The sequence below is a fragment of the Gossypium arboreum genome, chromosome 1 (assembly GCF_025698485.1).
Source record: "Gossypium arboreum isolate Shixiya-1 chromosome 1, ASM2569848v2, whole genome shotgun sequence".
NCBI classification, from domain to species: Eukaryota; Viridiplantae; Streptophyta; class Magnoliopsida; order Malvales; family Malvaceae; genus Gossypium; species Gossypium arboreum.
Genome location: NC_069070.1, coordinates 104182512 through 104209745, shown reverse-complemented (window position 1 = coordinate 104209745; position 27234 = coordinate 104182512). Strand labels below are relative to the sequence as shown.

Genomic DNA, 27234 nt, shown 5'->3' with positions numbered 1-27234 from the left:
CTGCACTTTTGAATCAAGAGTACTCAACGAAATTAAATTTCTTTTCAATTCGGAACATGCCGCGTCACTAAGTGTTTTGACAACTCCATCAAACATCTTAACTTTAATTGTTTCAACACCGCGATTTTACACGAAGCATTATTTCCCATCAAAACAACACCTTCAGAATCTTTTTAGTAAGTTGTAAACCAATCCCGATTGGTACTCATGTGGAAGGTGCAACTGAATCAAGTATCCACTCTCGCTTACTTTAGAATTATTGATGAGCGACTAGAAGTTCACCATCGCCGTAGTATTCTACAACATCGCCTTCACCGAATTTTCGGTTGTTTTCCTTTTGATTCGCAGCCTCCCTTTTAATCTTATTTTGTAGCTTATAGCACTCAGATTTAATGTGCCCTTTCTTCTTGCAGAAGTTGCAAGTTTTACCTCTGTTTGAAGACTTCGATCTACCCTTAGATTTACCACGAGGATTCCGTTCCTGTGTCCTACCACGATCATCATCAGCATTTCGATCTTGTCTCCCACGAACAATGAGACCCTCTCCCTGAGAGTCGGGTTTAACCACAAGATGCTTCAACTTATCATACGAAGTTAAAGAATCATAAACCTCATCAACTGTAGGAGACTCGCGGCTATATAAAATCGTGTCTCTAAAGGTTGAATAAGACGGGGGCAACGAACAAAGTAGAATCAACCCTAGATCTTCCTTATCATACTGAACCTCCATGGTCTCCATGTTTGAGAGAATTTCTTTAAACACTGTTAAGTGTTCATGTACAGACGCACCTTCCTCCAAACGATGAGCATAAAGACGCCGCTTCATATGCAACTTGCTTGTTAGAGTTTTCGACATACATATTTGTTCTAGCCTCTTCCATAATGCAAGTTGGCGCTTTTCTTTCATCACATCCTGCAAAATTTCGTTGGACAAATGCGTATGTAATTGTGTTAATGCCTTTCGATCTTTACGCTTCTTCTCTTCATCTGTTAATGTCGAAGGCATCTTATCTATCCTAGCAGGCATCCTCCGATCCATCTGTACAAGAATCGCTTGCATCTTAATTTGCCACAACGCAAATCGTGTTGCGATCCAACAATGAATTTCATACTTCAAAGACGCCATTACCGTGATCGAGATGAATAACCCTAAGCTCGGATACCAATTTGTGAAAAATAAAATAAAATAAAATAAATAAAATAAAGAACACACAAATTTTACGTGGAAACCCTTTCAGGAAAAAAAACTACGGGCAGAGGAAAAGAAAATTCACTATGTCGAAAATTTGAACCAATACAAGAGGAATAGACTATGTCTATTTATAGGCTTGTAAAGCCATATTCTAGTAGGATTGAAACACCTTATCCTAATCAATATAAAATAGATGAAGTTTAATAAGGTTTAAAAAACCTTATTCTAAAATAAAATAAAAGAAGTCTAGTTCTATATGGATTTTACTTTTATTTTATTTTCCATCGTATTTTATTTAAATAAGAATTTGGGTCACTTAATTCTAACAAAGGCATTTCTATAATTTCCTTAATTAAGTTGGTGACCTAGTTGAGGTGATATAAACTCAAGAAAACACTTAATAAATAGTATATATATTACTAAATTTAATTATGATAATCGAGTTTTAATTTAGTAATGCATTTAAATGTAAAAAAGTATAAAAATAATATTAATGTATCAAAATTTATTACAGTATAAAATTAAAAATAAACTAAAATATACAAAGATAAAAATTATCTTTTATAAATTAAAACTATCTTTCCTTTCAGTTTTTTTTTTTTGAAGTAAAATCCAAAATACATTAAATGAGAGGATATGTGGTATAGTGATCAAAGATTTAAAATCACCAGCTGTCTAACAACTATCAATAGCGTATTTGTAACTGAGGCGGTGCCTTGGGTTTACCTAAAATTAAAGGAAAAAGAAGAAAAACTAAAAGAAAATGAAGCGCCTTTGATAAGACCCTAAATCAATGCAAAAACTTAAGTATGCTAAAAAAAGCCTAAACCCTATCGTCAATTAGAGTCACATTTCCTTTTCTTCGCATTCTGTAGTTATGGTGGAATATACTGGTTGTGCCTTTTCTTCACTGCAAAGATTCTCATTTAAAGTGCTTTTACCAGATTTCTCCTAAATTTGAGTTCATCAGATAATGTTGAGGACATGCGTATTTATGTTGCAACCCCGAACTCAGACAAAATGTCCATTTTCTACCGATTCTAAAGCCTTCTTTGGTCATTGGCGATGATGGGTTCAATCTCCATCGGTACTTCTTCAACCCAACAGGATGGATTATCCAAATTGTATCCTCGACTAGTAAAGGCATGCTGTGCTTCATTTGTCTTTCGAAGGGTATATTCAAGGGATAAGGTAATAAATTTGAGTTTTTTCCTTTGGATTTCACTAATGATGTTGCCAATCACTGATCTATCCACTAAATCTGACTTAAGCTTTTTAATGACTGTAAGGGTATCACCTTCGACAGCCATATCTCGAAAACCCATTTCTTCCGCAAAAATGACTGCTTGTAGACATGCCTTCGATTCCGCAGTGGTCAGATCCCCTGTCCTTCCTATTGGGTAAGAACATGCTCTCATAACAAATCCTTCATGGTTTCTTATAATAACTCCCGCAGTTGCTGTCATGTCTTGTTGCAAATATGTTGAGTCAAAATTGGCTTTGACCTATCCTTCCATGGGGGGTCTCCAAAACATCTCTCTTGGAATGAGTCTGGTTTCTGTTGATGATTTAACTTGCTCTAACTCCCTTAAATAAGCTTTAATAAAACCGACAACCTCTTGTACCCTTTCCTTTTTTCCTTCATGATAAATTCTATTTTGTTGTACCATATTGCCCAAATAGTAATTGCCATGACTGTGCATACTTTAGTATTATTCGTGTGGAAGAAAAATGCTGATCATTATTTCCATATATGTCTTGCGTTTGATTGCGAGGTGTCCAACCCAACTTCTTGTAGGACCTGTTTTGTGAATTCACAATCTCGAAAAAGGTATTCCATGGTTTCTTCTTCAATTGAGTAGATTGGGCATGCAACATCATTCCTTAGTCTTCGAAATTTAAGAGTACTGAGCTCGGAAGAAAATTATTGACCTCCCTCCATAGATGTATTTTTATTTTACTTGGGATCGAGAGATTCCGAATCTTTGTAAAATATTCTTTATTGGTGATTTGGTCTGTAATATAATTCTGTAGGTGTAGAGTCTTAGACATTAGCCATTTAAAGCCACTTTTTACTGTGTATTCGCCTGATTTGTCCCATCTCCATACTAGAACATCCAGCTGCATCCTGTTTACCAAAGGAAATGACAAAACTGCCTCCACTTGCTCTCCTTCGAGAAAGCTCCATATTGCCTCGTAGTTTCATGAAAATGAATCTTTATTGATTAGGTCTGCTACTTTTGAATAGTTGATATTTATGTTTTGACTTTTTACTCTTCTATCATTAGGGGTGGGTAGCCAAGCGTCATTCCAGATATTTGTTGATTCACCATTCCTTATCCTCCAGCCTGTTCCTTCTTCAAGTGAGCTTTGTGCGTTCCAAATGCTATGTCTGGTAAAGGAGGGGTAAGCTCCTAACCTTGCATTTAAAAAATTATCACGCGGATAATATTTTAATTTCATAACACGCGCAAACAAACAGTCAAGTTGGGTGAGTAGTCTCCATTCCTGTTTAGGCAACAAGGTCGTATTAAACATTGTTAAGTCCCTAAACCCTATACCCTCGAACGCTTTTGGACTACACATCGCTGACCAACTACACCAGTGTATGTCTTTATTAAATTTTAAATTGCGCCACCAAAGTTTACTCATCAGATTTTCTAATTCCTTGCAAAGTAAAACTGGTAACTTAAAACATTGCATGTTATAAATCGGAAAAGCTTGTAAAATTGATTTGATAAAAATTTCCTGACCCCCAAAGGACAAATTGCGAATACTCCAATTCTTTGATTTTTGGATGAATTTTTCTTTTAGTTCAATAAACGCACCTTTCTTTCTCTACTCAACTATTGTAGGTAAACCCAGATATTTTTCTAGATTATTTGAAATCTGAACCCCCAAAACTTCCCCTATTTGCCCTTTTATGTCATCTTGTACCTTTTTGCTGAAGTAGATCAATAACTTCTCGAAATTCACTAGTTGTCTGGAAATACTTTCGTATTCATTAACTACTGTGTTCATTGACGTTGCGTCGTCCATTGTTGCTTTCCCAAATAAGATGTTGTCATCAACGAAGAAGAGATGAGTGATAGCTAGCTCTCTTCTTCCCACTTTAGTCCCTTCAATTTGTCTTTCCCTTTTAGCCTTGTTCAAAAGCTTAGAGAATCCTTTTGCACTTATGATAAATAAGTATGGGCTCAGTGGATCTCCTTGTCTGATTCCTCTTATTGGTTTAAATTTTGCCCCTTGAATCCCATTTATTACTACCGAATATGTTACTGTTTGTACACATTTCATTACGAGCTCAATCCACATATTGCAAAAACCTAGCATTTTCCTCATGCTTTCAATGAAGTCCTATTCCACTCTGTCATAGGTTTTACTCATATCCAATTTCAGAGCAAAATATCCTGTACCTCCTTTTTTCTTTTTCTTTTTTTGAAAGAATGTGGTAATTCATAAGTTATCATTATATTGTGAGTTATTTGTCTTCCTGGGACAAAAACACCTTGTGTTTCTTCTATACATAAGTGTAATACCCTTTGAAATCTATTAACCACCATTTTTAGATCAATTTGTATATGACATTACAAAGGCTTATGGGCCTGAATTATGCCAAATTCGTAGGGGTTTGTACCTTTGGGATAAGCACAATATTAGTTTATTAGCCTCCTAAAAATTCATCCCATTATTCAAAACTTAAAGGCAATAATTAACGTCTTTTCCTATAATATGCCAAAATTTTTTATAGAAAAACGTTGGGAATCGATCTTTTCCTGATGCTTTAAGAGGTGCCATACTTTTTAAAGCTTCCACTACCTCCTCTTTCTTAAATTCTCTAATGTGTTCATCATTTAGAGATTCTGTAATACACGATTGGAGTTCGCTTCTGAGCCTTTCACCACTTTGTAGTATATTGGAAGAAAATAGATGTCGAAAAAAATTGGTTGCAAGTTCGTTAATGGCGTTGTCACCCTCCACCCATCCACCCCTTCCATCCTCCAATTTCTTTATTGTATTTCTTTTTTTTACGTTGGGTTGCAAAATTATGGAAGAAGGCAGTGTTTCGGTCCTCTATTCACAACCAATTAGCTTTTGCCGGTTGTTCTCAATATAATTCTTCCTTGTCAGCTTCCATGTTGAGTGCTAGCTTAACTTCTGTTAATTCCTGCCAAAATATCATTATCTGGATCTTCTTTATTTAAATGAATAAGCCGTGATTTTAAATCCTCTCTTGTCTTCCATCTGGTTCTGCTATTGGATTTATCTCAATTTTTCAATTTCAATTTTAGATCTTCTAATTTTTCTGGCAGATTCTTATCTCCCAAATCCCACACTTGCTTTATTGCCTTTTCGAAATCATTTTCCAGCACCCAGTTAGCATTGAAGCTAAACCAATTTTTACTATTCTCAAATCTCCCTCTTTCATGCGTCACTATGTTAATAAATATAGGACAATGGTCAGAAATACTATGATATTTGTTTTGAATTGAGAAATTTGGGAACCTTTCCCACCATAGTGGATTGGCTACCCCCTATCCAGTCTTTCACGAATGTTATTACTTGGAAGTCTCCCTAGTTCCCATGTAAACCATTGTCTTGAAAATCCTAAATCATTCAATTCACAATCTTCCAAAGCCTCTCTAAATGCCAACATTTTCCTTTCCTCCCTTAACGTACCCCATCTTTTTTCAAACGAGAATAGTATTTCATTAAAATCCTCCATTACAAGCCATGGCAACTGGTTGTTTCCTTTTAGCTGTCTAAGGAGGTTCCATGAATCTTTCCTTTTCTGTTCAATTGGTGAGCCGTAAAAACCTGTAAAACATCAATACTCTTCTTCATTATTTTCCATAACTTCTATATCAATATAAGATTTAGAATAACTTCTTAATTTAACAAATACTCATTCCTTCCAACTAAGAGAAAGTCCCCCTTTTGATCCTTCTGCACACACATTAATCCCATTTGCATATCCATAGATTTTCCTTATTGTTTCCATCCTTCTTGAATTGACCTTGTCTCAATTAGAAACAAAATTTGAGACTGAAGTTGTCTCAAGCTATTTTTGAGACATTTTACTATTCGTGGCTGCCCCAGGTCACGAAATTCCAACTTAAGATTTTCATTGTGACCGGTCGGCCTGCTTATTAATGGCCGCTGATATATCATTATTGGTTAAAGGACTCCTTTTAATTTCTTTAAATTGAGGTAGACGATAATAATAATAATAATAATAATAATAATAATAATAATAATAATAATAATAATAAAAGCGGGTGGTTTTTTACTCAACCTTCACTTTTACCTTTCGCTTTAAATCTAATTTTATTAAGAATTTTTGTCCCTCTCCTCCAATTAGTTTTTTCCAATCTCGTTACAATTCACCATTAAATATAAAATATTAATTTATAACATATTCATTTTGATAAAATTAAATTAGATATATATACATAAAATTAAAATAATTTATAAAAAATATTTATAAAATTAAAATATATGTCATAAGTTCTTATAATATTAAGAAACTATAATTTAAAGATAAAAATAGTTATAAAATATACCATAAACCTTTGTACTCTTTATAAATTTAAAATTTAATCCTCTACTTTTATTTCTTGAAATTTAATTCCACTTTTTAGATTTCAAAATTATTTATATGTTGTGCTTCTTCTTTGTGGTCATTGTGGATTGTTCGTAATGAGCTTGTTTTCAACAATAAATGCATCACTATGGATGAGGTATTTGGATTGGGCTCAAGCATTTAAGGAAAATTATCAGAAAAAAGGGAAAGACCTAAATCATGATGAACTCTTCTTCCCATCCAACTTCCCAACTTCATATGACAAATAGAATAGGCAAAATGTAGTAGGAAATTGTAGGAATAATAACCTTTGCTTTCATTTAAAACAATTCAAAAGATTATGCTTAGTTTGCTTGATTCATATATCAATCGAAATCAAATCAACCCTAACAATTTCACTGTTATAAGTGCTTTCTGCGTGTTGGAAATGAAGTTTTAAGGCAATGAAGAAAACAGCAATTTTTGCCTTTACCACTAATGTAGGTATTTGTGACAGCTATATTTATACAAGCTATGAAGCTCTCTTAGGGACAGACATGTTAGCAATGAGATGAACTGTGTAGCCAATGATAAATAGATGAAACACCAGTCCTGCAAAAAGTTTTTTTTTTTATATATAAAAAAATAACCATGATGTTTAGTATTATAAACTTTAAAAATATATATAAAATTACCAAAACAATCAAAACTTACCCACAACAGCAAGGGCCACCTCAGGAAGCGCCAAAATTGTTTCCCAGAAACTTGGGCTTTTGGCAGCCTTACCAAAACACACAAACAACCACAAGATCATAATAGGATTTATCTCTTAAAATATTAAAAAAGATATTGATCTTTTCTACTAAAAGTAATATTAATAGAGATAATTCTATGAATTCACCACAATAATCATTGCTAGAAAAAAAAAATGTTATATCATCTAAATATTTGCTGAATTCAACAATCATTCGATATTAGCAACCAAAAAGATGCTTTTCAGAAGTTTGCATTTAATTCGCATGGTCAAAATTGCTTAACTGAAATCTACAATAAAAATGTTCCAGGAGCTTGGAATTGGATGAGGGACAAGATGCCCTTGAAGAGCTATTTTTATTTGTCGTTCAAGAATTTATTTATTTCTTCACATTATTTCTTATAGTTTTGGTGATATCAATTTTCTGGAGATATAGAATAATGTGATAATCAATGCTAACAAAATAAATTTACTGCCAATTTTACCTTCCTTTTTTTAAAGAAAGAATGTGAAAGAAACTGAAGTCCTTACCATGAATCCTGAACCCTTCCGAATGGCGCAAAACATTAATAATGAGACAGCGATAGAAGATGCAACCATAAAAAATCTCAACATGTTCACTCGGCTGCGTTTCCGACCTTAAACAAACAACAAAGACCTAGCATTAAACAAAAGATATGCCAATCTCAGAAATAATTATACAGAAACATGGGAGTTAGCAAATTACCTAATTCTCCTATTATCAATGAAATGAGACCACAAGCAGTAGTTGAAATTTCAAGAACCCGGGAAGCCAAACCCTCTGATGCAGATTGAAATATTAGTAAAACTAGCCCCAACAAAAGTATGATAGCCTGAAATAAAAGAATGCAATACAGGTAAACAAAAGGATAGACAAGTTGATATTCTAAAAGATAAGAAAATTAACGTTTCCATAACACTCAAGTCAACCCCAAAGTAAGGAAAGCAATAGTAGATTCTCTATTAACTGCAAGAGTAGCACACCTGAACTAAGAAAAACGAACGCAGAATAGACTTTGTACGAGCTACTTTTTGATATCCTACAGGTTAACATCAAATAAAGTAAACAATCGCCAATGGAAGAAATAAAGAAGCTAATAAAGTTGCTGAAATATAAGAAGAAACAAAGGCTTTGATTCAAAAGATGGCATATACAGTAATTTTATATCTAAATGATCAGAATACTTGAGAGGTAAGAACATACGGGAATCAACAACCATCCGATATGAGAAATCGTAGCCATCTGTACCAGAAGGCCTCCCTGATGCCGACAATCTCTGCTGCATCTTTGCTACTTTGCCTTCTTAAACTCCTGTTTTAAGAAACAAGTCATCTGAACTGTCAGATAATTTCTTTTAAGAAATTAAACAAGGGGCATTTTTAGATGGATTAAGAATTCATCCTATCAAATAGAAACCATAATACAAGAAGCACACACCCTCCGCAAGTGGTTGCATTCATCTGCTGAATGATGAGATGGGCAAACCCGAGAACCAAACTAAGATTAACTAGTTGTTTATTTTATTAATGAAATCTAAACAACCCACCAAGAAAATCTGTTCCCCATGTCAATTTTTTTCTCTTTGTTCAGTTCCATTACTCTCATAAAAGAGAACCTTAATTTTCGCTATAACTCGCTTTCTTTTTCAATAAGTCTACTCAATAACATAAGTAAGCTACAGAAAAAGTAGCATCCTAAATAAACAATTCCTGGATCAAACAAATGACTAATTAAGGCATCAGTAATCAGATCTAAATGAGTAGAGAAAAGTAACACAATTAAAAAAACTTGCAATCAGGGATATTTTGAAATCCTAATGCACCAACAAATCTAAAAGGGAAATGAATGAAGAGATGTCAGCAAGGAGAGGAGAGGACATGGAAAAGCAAAAGAAAATAGAAATTGAACTTTAGGACAGCTAATTTTTAATCATAATCTCAGTACATTGCATCATAATGCATTGAGAAAGTGAGTTTTTTAAGTGATTCCAGCCAATCAGTCATGGGTTTGCTGGTGCCTTCTCCAAATGGATCATGAAAATCTTTATGTCACTTTTTCATCTTTCTTTTGTTCATATTGACTATCTGAAGGTGAAGCTCTCTTTACAGATTTCTGATGCAAAATGAAAAATCATCTTTATTTCAGAATTCGAAAAATATATTCCTCCTTTTGTTCATTTATTCCAAAGGCTCTTCAAAGAAATTCCAACCCTTTCAAAAATTTCGAAATGCAGCAATACCAATTACTATTAAAAATATATTTAATCCAATAAGCTCATAAAAGATTCCAATGGAGAATCCTAAAAAAAAAAGTTGGAATTGGTTATTCCGTTGGAAACAGGGGTAAGCTTAGATCTGAAAAAGGATGAAATATGAGTTGTTTAGGGTTTCCAAATCAATTTGAAGCTGGAAAACCATAGTAAGAGAAAGAAAATAATAGGAAAGAAAGAAGAAGATAGCAGAACTAACCCGAGGAGACGCCGCCGTGGAAGAGGAATATGCGTGGGTGATGGTATTTAAGTTGTAAAATTTTTGGGCTTGGAAGGAAGAAGACAATAGAAGCCTTAACGTTGAGTTCGTAAAACGACTTACAGGTTTAGACTGGGTAAAGTGATTTAACAGGGAAAACATTTTACTTTGAGACTTTATTTTACTGAAAACAATCACGCCTGAGAAATAGAAGTACCGTTTGCGAGTGGGTTAGAGAATAATGGGAGAACACTGTGCCACTTAAAGGGGGAATCAAGTACAAGAAATCCCGTAGAAACTCTGATAGGTAAAAGTAAAGTTATGAAAGAAAAACAATTTCGAAAACTTAAGCAATCAAAACAAAATTTTATTCCTAATTTAGTGACTATGGTGTAATTTAATCTTATTGTTCTTCAGACCCATTACTGCATGGAAGCCAAGTGGACCTTTTCCTATGAAAAAAGAAGTAGCAATTTTAAGAGGGAATTGCTCTTCTCTAGACCTGATCAGGCCATCCATTCAGCTTGAAAGTGTAAGAGAGTTTAGATAAAAATATAGATAAAAAATCAAACATAAAATCATTACTTAATTGTTATATTTAAAGTTTCTAATGCTGTTTTGGTAAAAGGTTTTAGAAAACTCAAATCCGATTGGAAACATAATGCCCATTTTTAAATTAGATTTGTAGTCAAACCTGTGCCAAAATCTAAAACAATATAATATCATTTAATCTTTTCAGGCTTAGAAAACATAAGGAATGGCAACATGAGAGATGGAGATGGAGATGGAGGTATAAAGTTGTTAAGATGTTCCTGAAAGAATCTAGATGGTGGGGGTATTTCTGTTATGACATCTTCCATTATCAGAATTTAAAGCTCAAGCTCTGCGCACTAGCCAATTAAGCAAAACAGAAATATTATCAGCATAAATCTCCACATTTCAGGGAGATAAAGAAAACAGCTGAACCTACGTCTCTAGCAAAAATGTTTGAGATTAATAAAATTTCAACAAAGATTATAAATGTCCAAGTATCAAAGTTCATTGCTTTTTTAATTAGAATAAACTAAGAAAATCATCATTTGGCATTCCTCAGAATTTCCTTCACTAAACCAGAAAAAATCTGTTACTTCCATAATCAACCCTATTGTAATCTTCACCCCCATACAGTCATGAAATCACCCTTTTTCCCCTCATTCGAAGAAACCCAAATTTCCTTAGTGTCATTTTGTCAAACATTTCACATGCATAACCCGGGAACCAGCAAAAGTAGACAACTTCGTTTGCCTAAACAACAAATATATTCAACAATAACTGCAGTGATTTGCTTAAAGCTCAGACCTTCAAATAAGGCAACTAATTTTTATTTATAAAAAAAGAAATCATGAAACAAGAATTAAGAACTAAGACAGATTAAAAAAATCCTTTACAAAAGAGGCATAAGCAAAGCGACTTACCGGTCAGGAAAGATGGAGGTGATTGGGAAGAAGAGCGGTATGCTTTTCAGCAGAGATAGGCAGAAAAAAATGACTTCTTGGGCAAGTTACGTTTTTTAACTTGTTTGTTTTAGGCACTATTGTCAAATTTGATGAAGCTTTTGTTTTAGATTTTGGCACAGGCCCAGTCTTAATTTTAAAATATGTATGTTTTAAATTATAATGTTTGTTAAAGCCCTTGCAATTTTTTTTTTATTAAATATAAAATTGGTATATGAACTTATTCATTTCTTCTAGATTAGTATTTATGATTTCTGTTCTCCCAGATTATTTTTTAAAAAGATTCCGTCAACTATATTGATACTCAAACCTAACGTCGTTACTTTTTTTATTGACATGGCAATGTTGGCCACTCTGTGACGCGCTATATGTTCTCCTCCTTATACTTTTCTTTTTCTTTTTCATTTTCCCTCATTTTCTTCCCTTTTTCTTTTTCCTACCTTGGCCGCTACACTATCTTCTTCATCTCTCATTTCTGAGCTTCATTATTTATGATTTTTTAAATTATAATTTCTAAAAGTCTTTTCTACTTCTTCTTCACAACGTTTTATCTCCCTTTTTCTTTGTTTTGTTTTTAGTTTAAAAAACAATGGCTATTAAGAATGAGATTGTTAATTCGATAAATTTGGGTGACAATGAAATTGGGAATATTAGTACTTGGAGCATTCCCAAAATGATTTCTCTTGCAAAATCCATTTTTCATTCCAACAATTTCACCATGGTAGAAAGGAAACTGTTAGATTTAAGTGACCCGAATCCTTATTTAAATAAAATACAGTGGTAAAATTAAATAAAAGAAGAATCCATATAGAATTACACTTCTTTTATTTTATTTTTAGAATAAGGTTTTTTAAACCTTATTAAATTACATCTATTTGATATTGATTAAAATAAGGTGTTTCAGTCTTACTAGAATATGGTTTCACAAACCTATAAATAGACATAGTATATTCCTCTTGTAATTATTCGAATTCGACATAGTGAATTTTCTTCTCCTCTGCCCGTAGTTTTTTTCCGAAAGGGTTTCCACGTAAAAATCTGCGTGTTCTTTATTTTATTTTATTTTATTTTATTTTATTTTTTACAGATTGGTATCAGAGCTTTCGGGTTATTCATCTCGATCACGGTAATGGCGTCTTTGAAGTATGAAATTTTACTGTTGGATCGCAACACCATATTTGCGTTGTGGCAGATTAAGATGCAAGCAGTTCTTGCGCAGATAGATTTGGAGGATGCCCTGCTATGGATAGATAAGATGCCTTTAACATTTACAGATAAATAGAAGATGCGTAAGGATCGAAAGGCATTAACACAATTACATTAGCATTTGTCCAACGAAATTTTACAGGATGTGATAAAAGAGAAGACCGCCGCTGCATTATGGAAGAGGCTAGAACAAATATGTATGTCGAAAACTCTAACAAGCAAGTTGCATATGAAGTAGTGTCTTTATGCTCATCGTTTGAAGGAATGTGCGTCTGTACACGAACACTTAACAGTGTTTAAAGAAATTCTCTCAAACTTGGAAGTCATGGAGGTTCAGTATGATAAGGAAGATCTAGAGTTGATTCTACTTTGTTCGTCGCCTCCGTCTTATTCAACCTTTAGAGACACGATTTTATATAGCCGTGATTCTCTCACAGTTGATGAGGTTTATGATTCTTTAACCTCTTATGATAAGATGAAGCATATTGTGGTTAAACCCTACTCTTAGGGAAAGGGTCTCATTGTTCGTGCGAGACAAGATCGAAATGCTGATGATGATTGTGGAAGGACACAGGAACGAAATCCTTGCGGTAAATCTAAGGGTAGATCGAAGTCTTCAAACAGAGGTAAAACTTGTAAATTCTGCAAGAAGAAATGGCACATTAAATCTGAGTGTTATAAGCTACAAAACAAGATTAAAAAGGAGGCTGTGAATCAAAAGGGAAAACAACCAGAAAATTTCGGTGAAGCTGATGTTGTAGAAGACTACAGTAATGATGAACTTTTAGTCGCTTCTATAAATGATTCTAAAGTAAGCAAGGAATGAATACTTGATTCAGGCTGCACCTTCCACATGAGTCCCAATTGGGATTGGTTTACAACTTACGAAACAGTGTTTGAAGGTGTTGTTTTGATGGGAAATAATGCTTCATGTAAAATCACAGGTGTTGGAACAATTAAAGTTAAGATGTTTGATGGAGTTGTCAGAACACTTAGTGACGTACAACATGTTCTAGAATTGAAAAGAAATTTAATTTCATTGAGTACTCTTGATTCAAAAGGGTACAGATACACAACTGAAAGTGGGGTTTTAAAGATTTCTAAAGGTTCCCTTGTTGTGATGAAAGGGCAGAGAAAGACTGCCAAGTTATATGTTTTGCAGGGTTTTACTGTTACTGGTGATGCAGCTGTTGCTTCCTCTTCCTTATCAAATGATGATATTACTAAACTTTGGCATATGCACATAGGGCATATGAGTGAGAATGGCATGACAGAATTGAGCAAAAGAGGACTTCTTGATGGGCAAGGAATTTACAAACTGAATTTCTGTGAGCATTGTATTTTTGGGAAGCAAAAGAGAGTTCGATTCACCAGAGAAATCCATAACACGAAGGGAACATTGGAGCATATTCATTCTGATCTGTGGGGGCCATCTAGAGTGCCTTCGAGAGGTGTAGCTCATTATACGCTAACCTTTATTGATGATTTTTCCAGAAAAGTTTGGGCGTTCTTCCTAAAATAGAAAATCGATTTGTTTTCTACATTTAAGTCTTGGAAAATTATGATTGAAAAATAGACGGGAAAATAAATAAAATACCTCTGCACAGACAATGACTTAGAGTTCTGTTCCGATGAGTTTAATAGATTGTGCAAGTCAGAAGGGATCATGAGACACTTGACAGTTCGCTATACTCCACAGCAAAATGGCGTTGCAGAATGAATGAACAGAACGATCATGGAGAAGGTTCAATGTATGTTGTCAAATGTCAGCTTACCAAAGTAGTTTTGGGCAGAAGCAGCATCTACTGCATATTTTTTGATCAACCGATCTCCATCCGTTTCCATTGAGAAAAAGACTCTACAAGAGGTATGGTCTGGTAATCCTGCTAATTATTCGATTTAAAGATTTTGGGTGTCTGCGATGCTCATATTGATAATGTAAAATTTGAACTGAGATCTATTAAATGCGTTTTTCTTGGTTATAAAGCTAGTGTAAAAGGGTATAAGTTATGGTGTCCTGAAAATAGAAAAGTTATGATTAGCAGAGATGTTGTTTTTGATGAACCTGCTATGCTACCTAACTTATCTCTGAAAGACTCTTCTAATAAAGAAAATCAAAAGCAGGTGGAGCATCAAATTAATACAGAGTCAACTCCTCAAGCCAATACAAAAATTGAGAATAGAGTTGCTTCTTCACCACAATACTCTATCGCCAAAAATAGAACTAGAAGAAAAATTAAACCTCCAAAGAAGTATGCCGAGGTTGATCTAGTTGCTTATGTTTTAAATGTAACTGAAGATATAAATACGAATCAAGAGCCATCTAATTATTCTGAGGCAGTTAGCTATGAAGACTCAAAAAATTAGATGTTTGCTATGCAAGAGGAGATAGAATCACTCCACAAAAACAGAACATGGGATCTTGTGAAACTTCCTAAAGGTAAAAAGGCTGTTCGTTGTAAATGGGTGTTTAAAAAGAAAGAAGAGACTCCAGGAGTTGAAGAACCCAGATATAAAGCAAGGCTTGTTGCAAAGGATTACAGTCAAATTCCAGGAGTGGACTTCACAGATGTGTTCTCCCCAGTTGTTAAGCATAGTTCGATTCGAGTTTTACTTGGTATTGTGGCCATGCATGATTTGAAGCTTGAGCAGTTAGATGTAAAAACTGCATTTCTGCATGGAGAACTTGAGGAGGATATTTACATGCAACAACCAGAGGGTTTTATAGTATCAGAAAAAGAGGACTATGTTTGCTTGTTGAAAAAGTCCTTTTACGATTTGAAACAATTACCAAGACAGTGGTACAAGAGGTTTGATTCCTTTATGACTTCTCATGATTTTAAAAGAAGTAGTTTTGACAGTTGTGTTTACTTTAAGAAAAACAGTGATGGTTCTTTTGTGTATCTACTTCTTTATGTTGATGACATGTTGATAGCAGCAAAAGATAAATGAGAGATAAGAAAGGTCAAAGCTCAACTAAGTAAATAATTTGAGATGAAAATTTAGGACCAGCCAAGAAGATACTTGGTATGGAGATTCTCAGAGATAGAAAAGCAAGTAAATTGTACCTAAGTCAGAAGGGGTACATTAAGAAAGTTCTTTGCAGGTTCAATATGCAGAGTGTTAAGCCTGTTAGTACTCCTTTAGCAGCCCATTTTAGACTTTCATCAGTTTTGTCTCCACAATCAGATGATGAGATTGAGTACATGTCACATGTTCCATACTCTAGTGCAGTAGGATCTCTCATGCATGCTATGGTTTGTTCACGTCCAGATTTATCATATGCAGTCAGTGCAGTTAGCAGATACATGGCAAATCCCGGTAAAGAACACTGAAAAACAGTTCAGTGGATTTTAAGATACTTACTAGGTACTACTGATGTTTGCTTACAGTTTGGAAGAATTAGAGATGGAGTTATTGGGTATATTGATGCTGATTTTGCTGGAGACCTTGATAGAAGAAGATCTCTCACAGGTTATGTCTTAAAAATTGGAGGTTGTACAATCAGTTGGAAAGCCACTTTGCAAACTAAAGTCGCTTTGTCTACCACTGAAGCTGAGCATGGCGATTACTGAGGCTTGTAAAGAAGCTATTTGGTTGAAGGACTCTTTAGTGAACTCAATGAAGACCTTCAAATTAGCAGAGTATTTTGTGACAGTCAGAGTGCTATCTTTCTTACAAAAGATCAAATGTTTCATGAGAGAACAAAATACATTGATGTTCGGTATCATTTTATTCGTGATATTATTGCTCGTGGTGATATTGTTATGAGAAAAATTAGTACTCATGAAAATCTTGCAGATATGATGACTAAGTCACTTCCTATAACCAAGTTTGAGCATTGCTTAGACTTGGCTGGTGTTCATTGTTGAAGTTAAACCCTTAAGGGGTTTTATGGAAGAGGTGGAGAACTTGTTCGTTGAGAGTTCGCGATAAAGAACTTGTTCATTGAGAATTTGTGTCAAGGTGGAGATTGTTAGAATTAAGTGACCCGAATCCTTATTTAAATAAAATACAGTGGTAAAATAAAATAAAAGAAGAATCCATATAGAATTATACTTCTTTTATTTTATTTTTTGAATAAGGTTTTTTAAACCTTATTAAATTCCATCTATTTGATATTGATTAGAATAAGGTGTTTCAGTCTTACTAGAATATGGCTTTACAAGCCAATAAATAGACATAGTATATTCCTCTTGTAATTATTCGAATTCGACATAGTGAATTTTCTTCTCCTCTACCCGTAGTTTTTTCCCGAGAGGGTTTTCACGTAAAAATCTGTGTGTTCTTTATTTTATTTTATTTTTCACAGAAACTATTGGCGAGAAAGCAAAAATCAAAGTTGAAAATTGAATCATTGAAATAGGTAATAGATTCATTTTCCTATAAATTCGAAGAAGAGGGATTGGAAAAAATGGGTTTTGTGAACAATTTGAGCAAATGCAAGAAAGAATTGGAGGATACGAGGGATGAGGCTTCAAAGTTGTGAGAAGAACATATGGCTTTGAGGGGAAGAGGAAAGTTCGCGAAGGAAAGGTGTAAAAGATTGTTGGAGGAAGTAGAAAGTATGTATGAGAAAGAACACGAAATTATCGATTTGATAAGCAAGAATTTCAAACTTGAAAATGAGAAAGCCAAAACTGAATCTAATTTGGACATATTGAGGAAGAGATTTGAGGAGTTGGATAAGAGGGTTTCGTGTTTAGAGACTGATTTTAATACTTTACAAGATGAAGATGATTCCAAGAACAACAATGGGATTGTCAAAGAAATTGGGGTTTCTGAAAATGGGAGGCTAAAATATGTTGAAGCTAACAAGCATGAACCAAATACGGGTAAAAATTCAACTTTCTTGAACTTTTTTTTTTAATTTTTGTGTATATTTATTACATATTGCATACTTTCCAAAATGCTTGCTGACCAATTTTATCCTTAAAAAAATCAAAATTCATAAAGCTCAGAAATGAGAGATGAAGAAATGATATAAAACCAAAGAATATATATATATTCACACCAGAAAAATTGTTTTTTGATTAATTGTATATGATTAGAGTTTTATTAATGAACTAAAAAGAAAATTTTAGTAAGGAGTTTATAAAAGAGTCAAATCTTTAGATAAGAAATCTTTTGATTTGGGCATACTTGAAAAAAGGAATTGATTCTCTAATAATGAAACTAAAAGAGAATACTTGCCTAAACTATATGATCCTTGCTAGCATGGACCCTACCGTGAAAGAATAAAAAAATGGGGTTCTCCTTTAAGCATAAATAAAAAACATAGATCCGTTTTGAATAAATAAGATTCATACTTTACTTCTTACTATCGATTATCACGAATTTGAACAGACACTAGATACACTCAATATAAAATCATTAGCAACAGAAAAAAAAAAACTCTCTTTATTGACATTGACAACAAGGAAATAGAAGAAGAAAGATGAAGAAGACAATGTGGCAACTAGGGTAGGAAAAAGGAAAAGAAGAAAATGAGGGAAAATAAAAAAGAAAATGAGGGAAAATGAAAAAAGAAAATAAAAAGATAAAGAGGTACAAAAAGGACGACACATGGTGCCGTATGAGTGGTTAGTGTTGCCATGTCAGCAAAAAAGTAACGTCTTTAGTCTCGGGTACCAATATAGTTGACGGAAAAAAAGTGTAGGTATCAATTTAGGAAAAAAACCGTAAGTACTAATCTGGAAGAAGTGGATAAGTTTGGGTACCAGTTTTATATTTAACCTCTTTTTTTTATTATAATTTATGTTTCACAGTCGACTAATCCAATTTATTTGAAACTTATTCAGAATAATTGATTGCATTATTACTCGAACAGATAACGCTTTTAATGTTTTTTTTTTGTGTTTTATCCTAACATTTTATTTTTATTTTTTATTTTGCAAGTGACTTGAAAAATGATACTTTTTTTTTTTTAATTTCTCACACAGGTTATATATGGCTATTTTTTTTTTAAGTTTTAAAGCTAGAACTAAATTGTTAGATTTTGCAAATATTGAGGGCCAAATTTATTGAATTTTTAGAATTAGAACTAAAATGATAAATTTTGTAAACATTGAGTGTTGAATTTATTGATTTTTTTTACATTTTGGATTAAATTGATAGAATGTATAAACATTACAGGGCTAGTTTTGTTACTAAACCAATAAAAACCTACAAAAGCTCAGAGTCGCTAAAATATTTAATGTCAAAAAGTCTAGTTATTAAATCGAAAAAATTAATAGTTGAGCAACCAAAATAGAACGAAAAGAATAGTTGGGAGACATTCTATAGTTTACCCATAAAAAAAATGAATTTTCAACATAGATTTAACCTTCCACATCATCATTTAACAGAAAAAACATTAACGAATGGGCTAAATTGCACGTTTCAAAATGTATAAGAACTAATTTGCCTATTTTTCAGTAGAGAGACAGAAATGCAACTGTCTCTGAGTGTAGGGATTTCTCTAGTACTTTAAACTATTCATGTATCAATTAGTCACCACAAAAATTGGTCCTAGGCTTTTAATTTATGTCTAGATAAATTTAAGTGGTGACTAAAAAATTTACCCTTACATCTCCTATCTTTTCCCTTTCAAATTTTTGGACAACAAATTGGATTACTTACATTTTTTATATAAATCTTCACATAATGTTATTTGATGATTAATGTTTTTAAGGTTTGGTCATGACCATCAGCCAATCACACCATTGGCTCAGCGATAAACTTGTGTGAGTTTCAATTTGATTAGCATGAAGTTTAGGGTTTGATTTTCGTGTTTGTAAAACCCTTTTTCCCCTCTCCCATTGTACTGTAATTGTTTAGTTTTATCGAAGAAAAAAAGATCACGACCTTTAAAAGAGTATTTTATCAATAAATTACGTAGTTATTAACTTATGGTATAAGTACTTAATTGATTGGATTTTTAAAATTTTTAAAATGGACATAATTATTAACTTTTAAATTTTTTATAATAATTTAAAAATGTATAATTTTTTTAAAAAAGATTGTCTTTAGAAGTTAGTCAAATGAGGGTAACCTTATAAAGTTGTTTCTTACAACTATATCTATTCTTAATGCCATATAAGTTGTCTTTTTTTTTTTTGGTGAATTTCAATAGGAGGGCAAAGCCTTAAAACAACACGACTAGTGCAACTTAAACCTAGGCCACACCTAGGGCAGTGAATATCCTAACCATTAGGCCAACACACGAGATTCATATTAAGTTGTTTTTATTTGCTTACTTTTAAATAGTAAAGAGACAACTTTGCTCCACTTATTTTGAAAGGGATTACATTGAAGCCTAACCTAATAGTTTATGAATGGAAATCATTAATGACTTAACACCATTATCAATTGTTCTTTTTTGTTCACTTTTTTATGGTGATTAAATTGTTGGGAGGGACTAAATTGCTCATATCCTTGTAATACAAAAATCTTTTGAGTATTTATTTCCTAAATAAAAACTAAACAATAAAAAATCCTAAAACAAAGACTAGGAAACAAAAGCATAAGTGCTTCGGACGGCTAAGATTGTATGTGGATGTAATTGAAGCAATTAGAGTTTTCTTATTAGAAATTAGGTTTTCCTATTTTGAATTCTAAATTTTAAGTTCGAGTAAATGAATTTGATTTTTAAACTAATAGGAATAAGTTATAGGAAATGAGAAATATTTTTTGTTGAGAATTCTCTTTTATTTATTAATTTATAAGTATAATTATTTTATTTAAAATTATAAAGTCAAGTTGAGCTCAGGTCAAAATTTCTTTCTAAGGTTTGGCTTGAATAAAAGATGGATCTGTCTAATATCTTGCTCAATGCCATTTTTCAAATCTTGTATTTTTGTTCATATCTCTCTATATTTGAAGAAAATTTTATATTTTGATGAATAGTTTAACACTTGAATGAATTTCTTGTAATTTCATGAATTTTTGAACTTTATTGCAAACATAGCCACCTCCTCCTCCTCCTCGTCATTATTGCTAGAATCATTATCTTTGTCATGAGTGGTAGACTTGAATGTCACCCTCACTTTATTTGGAGCTTCCTTGGTCTTTTGAGCATTATGATTGATCTTTATTTCTGTGGCCGCCACTTTAGCTTCCCATGATTTTGTGAGACTATTCAACATCTTCTTCACCATCTCCTTGTTGACATAAGTCTTCCCAAGAGCCTTGAGACTAATCTTGGATTTTTTCATCTAATTTTTCTTTGAAGAGCTCATAATCAAGGGTGAGGAGACTAATCTTGGATTTTGTGACTCTACTTGTGCCCTCATAAGTGGCTTTAAGTTTGTCCCATATCTCCTTAGTATTGTCACACAATGAGAGCATATTGTATTCATTGGGACTAAGGGAACAAAATATAGTGTACATGGTTTTAGCATTTAGTTGCACCATCTTAATATCAACTTCATCCCATTCATCTTCCTTCTTGATAACAATGACACTGTCAACTCTTTTCTTTGGGATGAATGACTTATTTGTGACCACCCTCCATACTTCATAATCATTTGCTTGAATGAATAGCTTCATTCTTGTCTTCCAATAAGAATAGTTGTTGTCATTGAATAAAGAGGCTTCATGATAGAATGACCTTCTCCCGGCATAATTGAAAATTTGCTTCTATCTTGAGCTTCTTATGGATCTTTTCTCTTGGTAGATGTGGCACCCCAAACCCGACCGAGACAGTTCGACCCAAATTTCAAACATCACATTAGTCATCAAAGTGACTCTCCATTAAAACCACCTCAAAGCACGCCAATCACCAAAAACACCTCACACAATTATTCATGGAATATTTGATAACCTAAAGTTATGCTTCTGTTGCTTCTATGATCATCAAGTCATTAGCATAAATCGTAAATTGAATTTTTAACAAGCAAATAATCTAAAAACTGTAACGCCCCCGTACCCGAGACCATCGCCGGAGTCGAGCACGAGGTGTTAACGGACTTAATTCATTAATTAAACAGCTCAAACAATTTATTTCAAAATTTCCAGACAAGCTGGCTAACTGCGTCATAATCGCTAAAAAATTCATATCTTGAGTTATGAAAATAGAAATCCAATTCCGTAAATTTTCCATGAAATTAGACTCATATATCTACTTACTTAATTGTTTCTAGAAATTTTGATCTAGCCAATTAGTACAGTTTATTAGTTAAAGTCTCCCCTATTTCAGGGTTCGACTACTCTGACCCCTGTATATTACGAATCAGATATCTCCCTGTACAGAGTTTTAATGATTATGCTGTTTGTTTCTCATAAAACTAGACTCAATAAGGAATCTTTAAATATAAAGTAAAACTCCTAATTATTTTTATACAAGTTATGGTAGATTTTCAAATTTAGAACAGGGGATTCAGAGACCACTCTGACCCTGTTCCACCAAAACTTAAATATATCATAAAATATAACTCATTTACCTTTTTTGTTTCATCCATATGAAAATAGACTCATCAAGCTTCGATTTCATAACTTATTCATCATTTAATTACATTTCTACTATTTTTAGTGATTTTTCAAATTCACATCACTGCTGCTGTATGACTCTATTTTATAGTAAATTTCACCATTTTATGATTTTCCATGGAGTAGGTAATACATTAAGCATACATAACACTAAATATAAATTTTGATTAGCCATTCCAATAGCTAATCAACAACAAGCATTTCCACATCACTCATTTACCATATCATAAGATCATTTACACAAAGTGAGTATAGTGCTATACATGCCACACTCATAACATACAAGCCATTTTACCAATTTAGGTCTTCGGATAGTGTGAACGAGCCTTCGACCTATCCCAATTCTCAAGCCAGCTTGTCAAAACTACAATGAAGGAAAAGGATGGAGTAAGCATAAATGCTTAGTAAGTTCACATGAAAATAACAAGTAACATATTCATGCCATTCAACATAAACATTATTTGCATAAACAACACCAAGACATTCATGTTACATTTGCATTTAATATCTTACTACAATTTCATCATACTAAGTTCTCAACCCGAGGGTTTAAACACATACCTGTCAAATTTTCTTATTCACCACACTTACCAACATGTCACCTTCGTATTAGGTATTCTCCTTATTCTATTAGAGATCTCCCGTTGAACATATCAGAATATGGTTTCGGATACACGAATAATGTGTACATAAGTGCTATACTCATAGCTAAAAAAGCTCAATAGCTTTTGAAATCTATGTAGCCAACCTACCATGTAACCTGCCCATAAACGAACTCAGACTCAACTCAACGAGCTCGGGCGTTCGCATCCATAAGTGAACTCAGACTCAACTCAACGAGCTTGAAACTCAACCATCCTAGTGACATGTCAGTTGTACCCTAATCTATTCCCAAGGTTCAAACAGGATTCTTTTCAATTACACATTTCGATCGCCTTCTTCAAAATATAGAAATCGATATTTGCTAACATCTCATACTTATTAAATTGTTCACATAATTTGCATATCACCAAATAATAATTCACAAAACATCATATTTCACGATAATAAGTATCATATCATATAAATAACATTATGTAACGCCTCAATTTTCAGGAATTCTGTGAATGTTGGCAAAATTTCATGCTTTGATTTTGTCATTAGTGAGTGAAATTATGAAATAGGACCTATATGAAAATGTTTGAAAATGCTATAGGCTAATTTGTAGTGGCTAAATAAATAGTAGTGCAAAATAGGAGGATTTGCATGTCAAACCTCCCATTTTACAAGAAGTGGCCGACCATCATGTTGTTGAAGACAATATGTGCACTTGATATCCATAATTTATGGTACAAATTGATAAAAAATTGATAATGGGTTAGGTAAATGTTCCATGATGGGCATGATAAGCATTATGGGCATTTTTTTTATTGACATTATGGCATAGGTATGACACAAATAATATAGGTTATTTTGTGTCATAAAATGTTGTGTAATAAAATAAAAAAAGGATGAAAAGAACAAAGTTTTGTCCATCCTTGTTCATTATAGCCGAAAGTTAGAGAAGAGAAAGGAGAGGAGAAAGCTCTTGAGTGTTCGGTCACTAGGAGGAGGAAAATTGAAGGTAAGTTCTTGGTACCTTGCTTCTATTTTGAGGTTCATCAGTTCTTCTTGATTTTACCTTAACTCTTGAAGCATATTTTGGTTTTTAGTTGTGTTGTGAGCATTTAGTCATGAATTAAAATGAAGGAAATGGTTGTTGTTTCATGTTCTTTTGATGAAAAATGGAAGATATGTGAAGTTGAGCCAAACAAATGAGCATGCATGTGCCTTAGATGCTAAAGGGAAAAATCGGCTAACATGTTGTGCTTTAAAATGATGAAATGGAGATTATACTTAAGTAAAATCATAGATATGTGATGATTGATTGATGATATACATGTTTAAATAACATGCATGCAAGGTATGTGTGAAAGAGTGATTTGGTAATAAATCTGCTTGGGACAGCAGCAGTAACGTGACTTTAGAAAATCACCATAAATTGTGGGAGATGAATGAGAAGCTGAATAAATTATGTAATTAAATCTTATTGAGTCTAGTTTCAAATGAAATAAACAAGAACATATTTTGAATTCTGTACAATGAGAAATTTGATTCGTAATGAAGAGTGGTCAGATTAGTCAAACAGTGAAACATGGGAAACTTTGAGAAACATTTGGTATTGATTGGCTAAACCAAAAATTCTGAAAATTTTATGGATAGAAGATATATGAGTCTATTTTCAGGGAAAATTAACGGCACTTGATTTGGAGTTTCGTAGCTCTAGTTATAAATGATTTAGTGACTATTGCTTAAGAAGGCAGCTTGCAGTGAAATTATGATTATGTGGTAAACACTGACAAAAATTTGTTAATGAGTTGCTTATTGATTTCTTATAAGCTTACTCTAATCTGTAGGTATGGTTGGCCGAATATTGTAAGGGGTTAATACGTAGTTCGTATTTGAATAGTTAGATTAACGTGTTAGTAATCCAATTGTAGGCGGTTCGTGTGTGGATCTCGTCAGCATATCGTCGCAAACAGGTGTGTAACTAACACCCTCTTATAGACTAGATCGGCACAAGCCAAAAAGCCAAAATGCCGAAAAGCCGGTATTTTGAGATCTTGCGAGTGTGTGAATGCTCATGAGATTAATAGTTTGATGTATATGGTAAATTAAAGTGATAAGACTGCAGAGTGCGTGATTCCGTGCATTTCGATATTTTTGGGCTTAATGGGCCAAAAACGGGATAATGGGCCAACAGGCCCAAGTTGGTAAGAAAACGCAGTAAGTGTTTCTGATCGTACGTAAATGGCTATGTTATGTATGAAAACCTTAAGAATAGTGAAATTACTTGAACACCCCTATGTATGCAAAATTACCGTTATACCCCTAAGGTTATTTTTTTTCTGAAAAGCATGATGTTCTGTTTCTGTATACGTATGCCATGGCATATTATTTCTGTTGTATGGGGACATGGGTTATATTATGGAGGAAGCGTCCTGGTGGCTATGCCATAAATATTTGATCTGGTGGCTCTGCCACATATATCTGTTCTGGTGGCTCTGCCACGATTATTTATATCTGGTGGCTCTGCCACGATTATCTGTATCTGGTGACTCTGTCACATTATCTGTTCTGGTAGCCATGCTGCAAATTCTGTGGTGTGTAGCAGTTGGGTGGGTCGAGTTGTCTCCCCACACGGTGTAAGGTTGGTACGGGGGTGTATACGGTTGGATATGGTTGGGTTTCTGCATAAACATGTAATATCTGTTCTGTTCTGTTATGGGCCTATTGGCTTTATTCTGAATTCTGTTTTGGGCTAAGTCCAACTTATTCTATTTCCGTGGTTTGAGCTGATATAGGCTATGGTTGGGTTAATTTACACACTGAGTTTCCCCAAACTCACCCCTTTTATTTTCATCCACGCAGGAAATCCCCAACCATAGTAGGCTTGGAGCTGTGAGGGAATTCGGAGTGGCCACCTATTCTAAAAGTTTGATTTTTTTCTGGTGAACTGGACATCCTTTTATTTACGTTTGAAGTTTTGGGTTTTTAAATGTAATAAGGCCGTTTAATTATTTTTGATGGTTTTAATATGTATTACTAAGATATGTATTACTTATTTTAACTGTTAAAATTGGATAGCTTTAGGGCGCGTTTTCAAAAAAAAACAATTGATTTCAAAATAACACGACAACAAGCAAAGCTTCCGCAATGAAAGTATTTTCCAAAATTAATCACTTTTCCTAAAAATGACTTAATCAAATCCATTTCCTAGAAATATCCATGACGTTAAGGTGTGGCAATGGCGGTATTCATGTCTAGGATTGGATCCGAAGGGAGCTTGGTACTTAAGTAGTCCGATGGACTCACCACCTCTTTTCCTGTTTCCTACCGGTGCATGACTTCCATTCACTTTAACCTATAATGAAATTATCTTTTAAAACACTAAGTAAGTTTTTCTGGATCAACAATATAAAATGTTTTGAACGCTTCGATGTGGCATGTCGGATCCGGTCATAACGTCTGGGCCGAGTTTGGGGTGTTACATTTAGTGGTATTAGAGCCTAGGTTGCAACAACTCGGTTGTGGAATGGGTTTACAAAAAAAAAGATTTTCAAAAACAAATTTTTTTTTGCGAAAAACGCGATTTTCAAAATTTAGATCTTTAGAAGGTGGCATTCAATCTCCATTGAAGCACGTAAGTATTACTCGAACTTTTCGAATATTTTCTGAATTATCTGTCTCATGAAACCCTATTAGGATACTCTAGATAGGATGATACTGAAACCATAGGAAAATCTGATAAGAGACTGAAACTGTAGTTAGACTTCGATTCTACGAAGACAAACTCTGAACTACTGTCTGATTCATAAAACATCTGTAATAAGCATTGGAATATTAATTGATGCATAAAAATTCGTAATCAAGATAATACGATATGAGTACAAGAGGCCGTGGACGGATCCGAGGAAGTGCTCGAGCGAGATCTTCGTCTTTGAGACATATACCGGCGGTGGATACACCGATACCACCGGCAACAGAGGTAGAGTCTCATGACCGCGGTGCCGAGGATGATGCACTGTCACAGGCAATGCTTCGTGTTCTGGAAAGGGTTGCCGGGGCAAGTACGGGCAATGGAGTTCGGGGATCTATTTCTGAATGACTTCGGGCTAACAAAGCGGAGTTTCTGGTATAGCCTCGAATGTGGCGGAATATTAGCTGGAGGCCACAGAACGGATTATGGACAACTTGGACTGCTCTGAGGAGATTGTGAGTGGGGTATCTGTACTAAGTCCTTTGGGTCACTTGGTTAGGGTGGACAAACTGTATAGGGATGTACCCTTAGAAACTCAAGGTAAGATTTTCCCTGGAGATCTGATGGAGTTACCGTTCGAAGAGTTTGATTTTATTTTGGGAATGGACTGGCTTGTTAAGCCTAAGGCGACCCTGGATTGTGCTGCTAAACGAATGGTGTTAAGGACCACAAAGGATGAGAAGGTTATGGTGATAGGTGAGCGAAGGGATTATTTGTCCAATGTGGTGT

General features: G+C 33.8%; 2 protein-coding genes across 15 annotated transcripts; one reads left to right on the top strand and one right to left on the bottom strand.

Moving 5' to 3' along the window:
- The first annotated feature begins 1888 nt into the window (after positions 1–1888).
- LOC108483434 (uncharacterized) lies at positions 1889–25861 on the top strand. Of its 9 annotated transcripts, none has more exons than XR_008284305.1 (5): positions 1889–2383; positions 2482–2592; positions 2968–3023; positions 3481–3598; positions 25617–25861. XR_008284305.1 is itself a non-coding variant. In XM_017786827.2 (4 exons), exons 2-4 carry the CDS (start codon positions 2547–2549, stop codon positions 10899–10901), a joined length of 327 nt encoding a protein of 108 aa, XP_017642316.1. In that variant the 5' UTR covers positions 1889–2383; positions 2482–2546; the 3' UTR covers positions 10902–11019. The 9 variants fall into 9 exon arrangements, 2 of the variants coding, with proteins under 2 accessions (XP_017642316.1, XP_052885858.1); XR_001871070.2 differs by lacking the exon at positions 25617–25861 and adding an exon at positions 7820–8016 and having other exon boundaries at positions 2991–3023; XR_001871069.2 differs by lacking the exon at positions 25617–25861 and adding an exon at positions 7820–8016.
- Positions 7069–11642, bottom strand: LOC108483436 (uncharacterized). Of its 6 annotated transcripts, XM_053029882.1 has the most exons (8): positions 10000–10336; positions 9476–9643; positions 8735–8842; positions 8515–8570; positions 8237–8363; positions 8041–8147; positions 7470–7536; positions 7069–7367 (listed from the first exon to the last, which is right to left on the bottom strand). In XM_053029882.1, the coding sequence occupies exons 3-8, from the start codon at positions 8814–8816 to the stop codon at positions 7288–7290; spliced, it is 519 nt and encodes a 172-aa protein (XP_052885842.1). In that variant the 5' UTR covers positions 8817–8842; positions 9476–9643; positions 10000–10336; the 3' UTR covers positions 7069–7287. The 6 variants fall into 6 exon arrangements, with proteins under 6 accessions (XP_052885842.1, XP_017642317.1, XP_017642318.1 ...); XM_017786828.2 differs by lacking the exons at positions 9476–9643; positions 10000–10336 and adding an exon at positions 11454–11640; XM_017786829.2 differs by lacking the exon at positions 9476–9643 and having other exon boundaries at positions 10000–10330.
- Positions 25862–27234: the final 1373 nt, after the last annotated feature.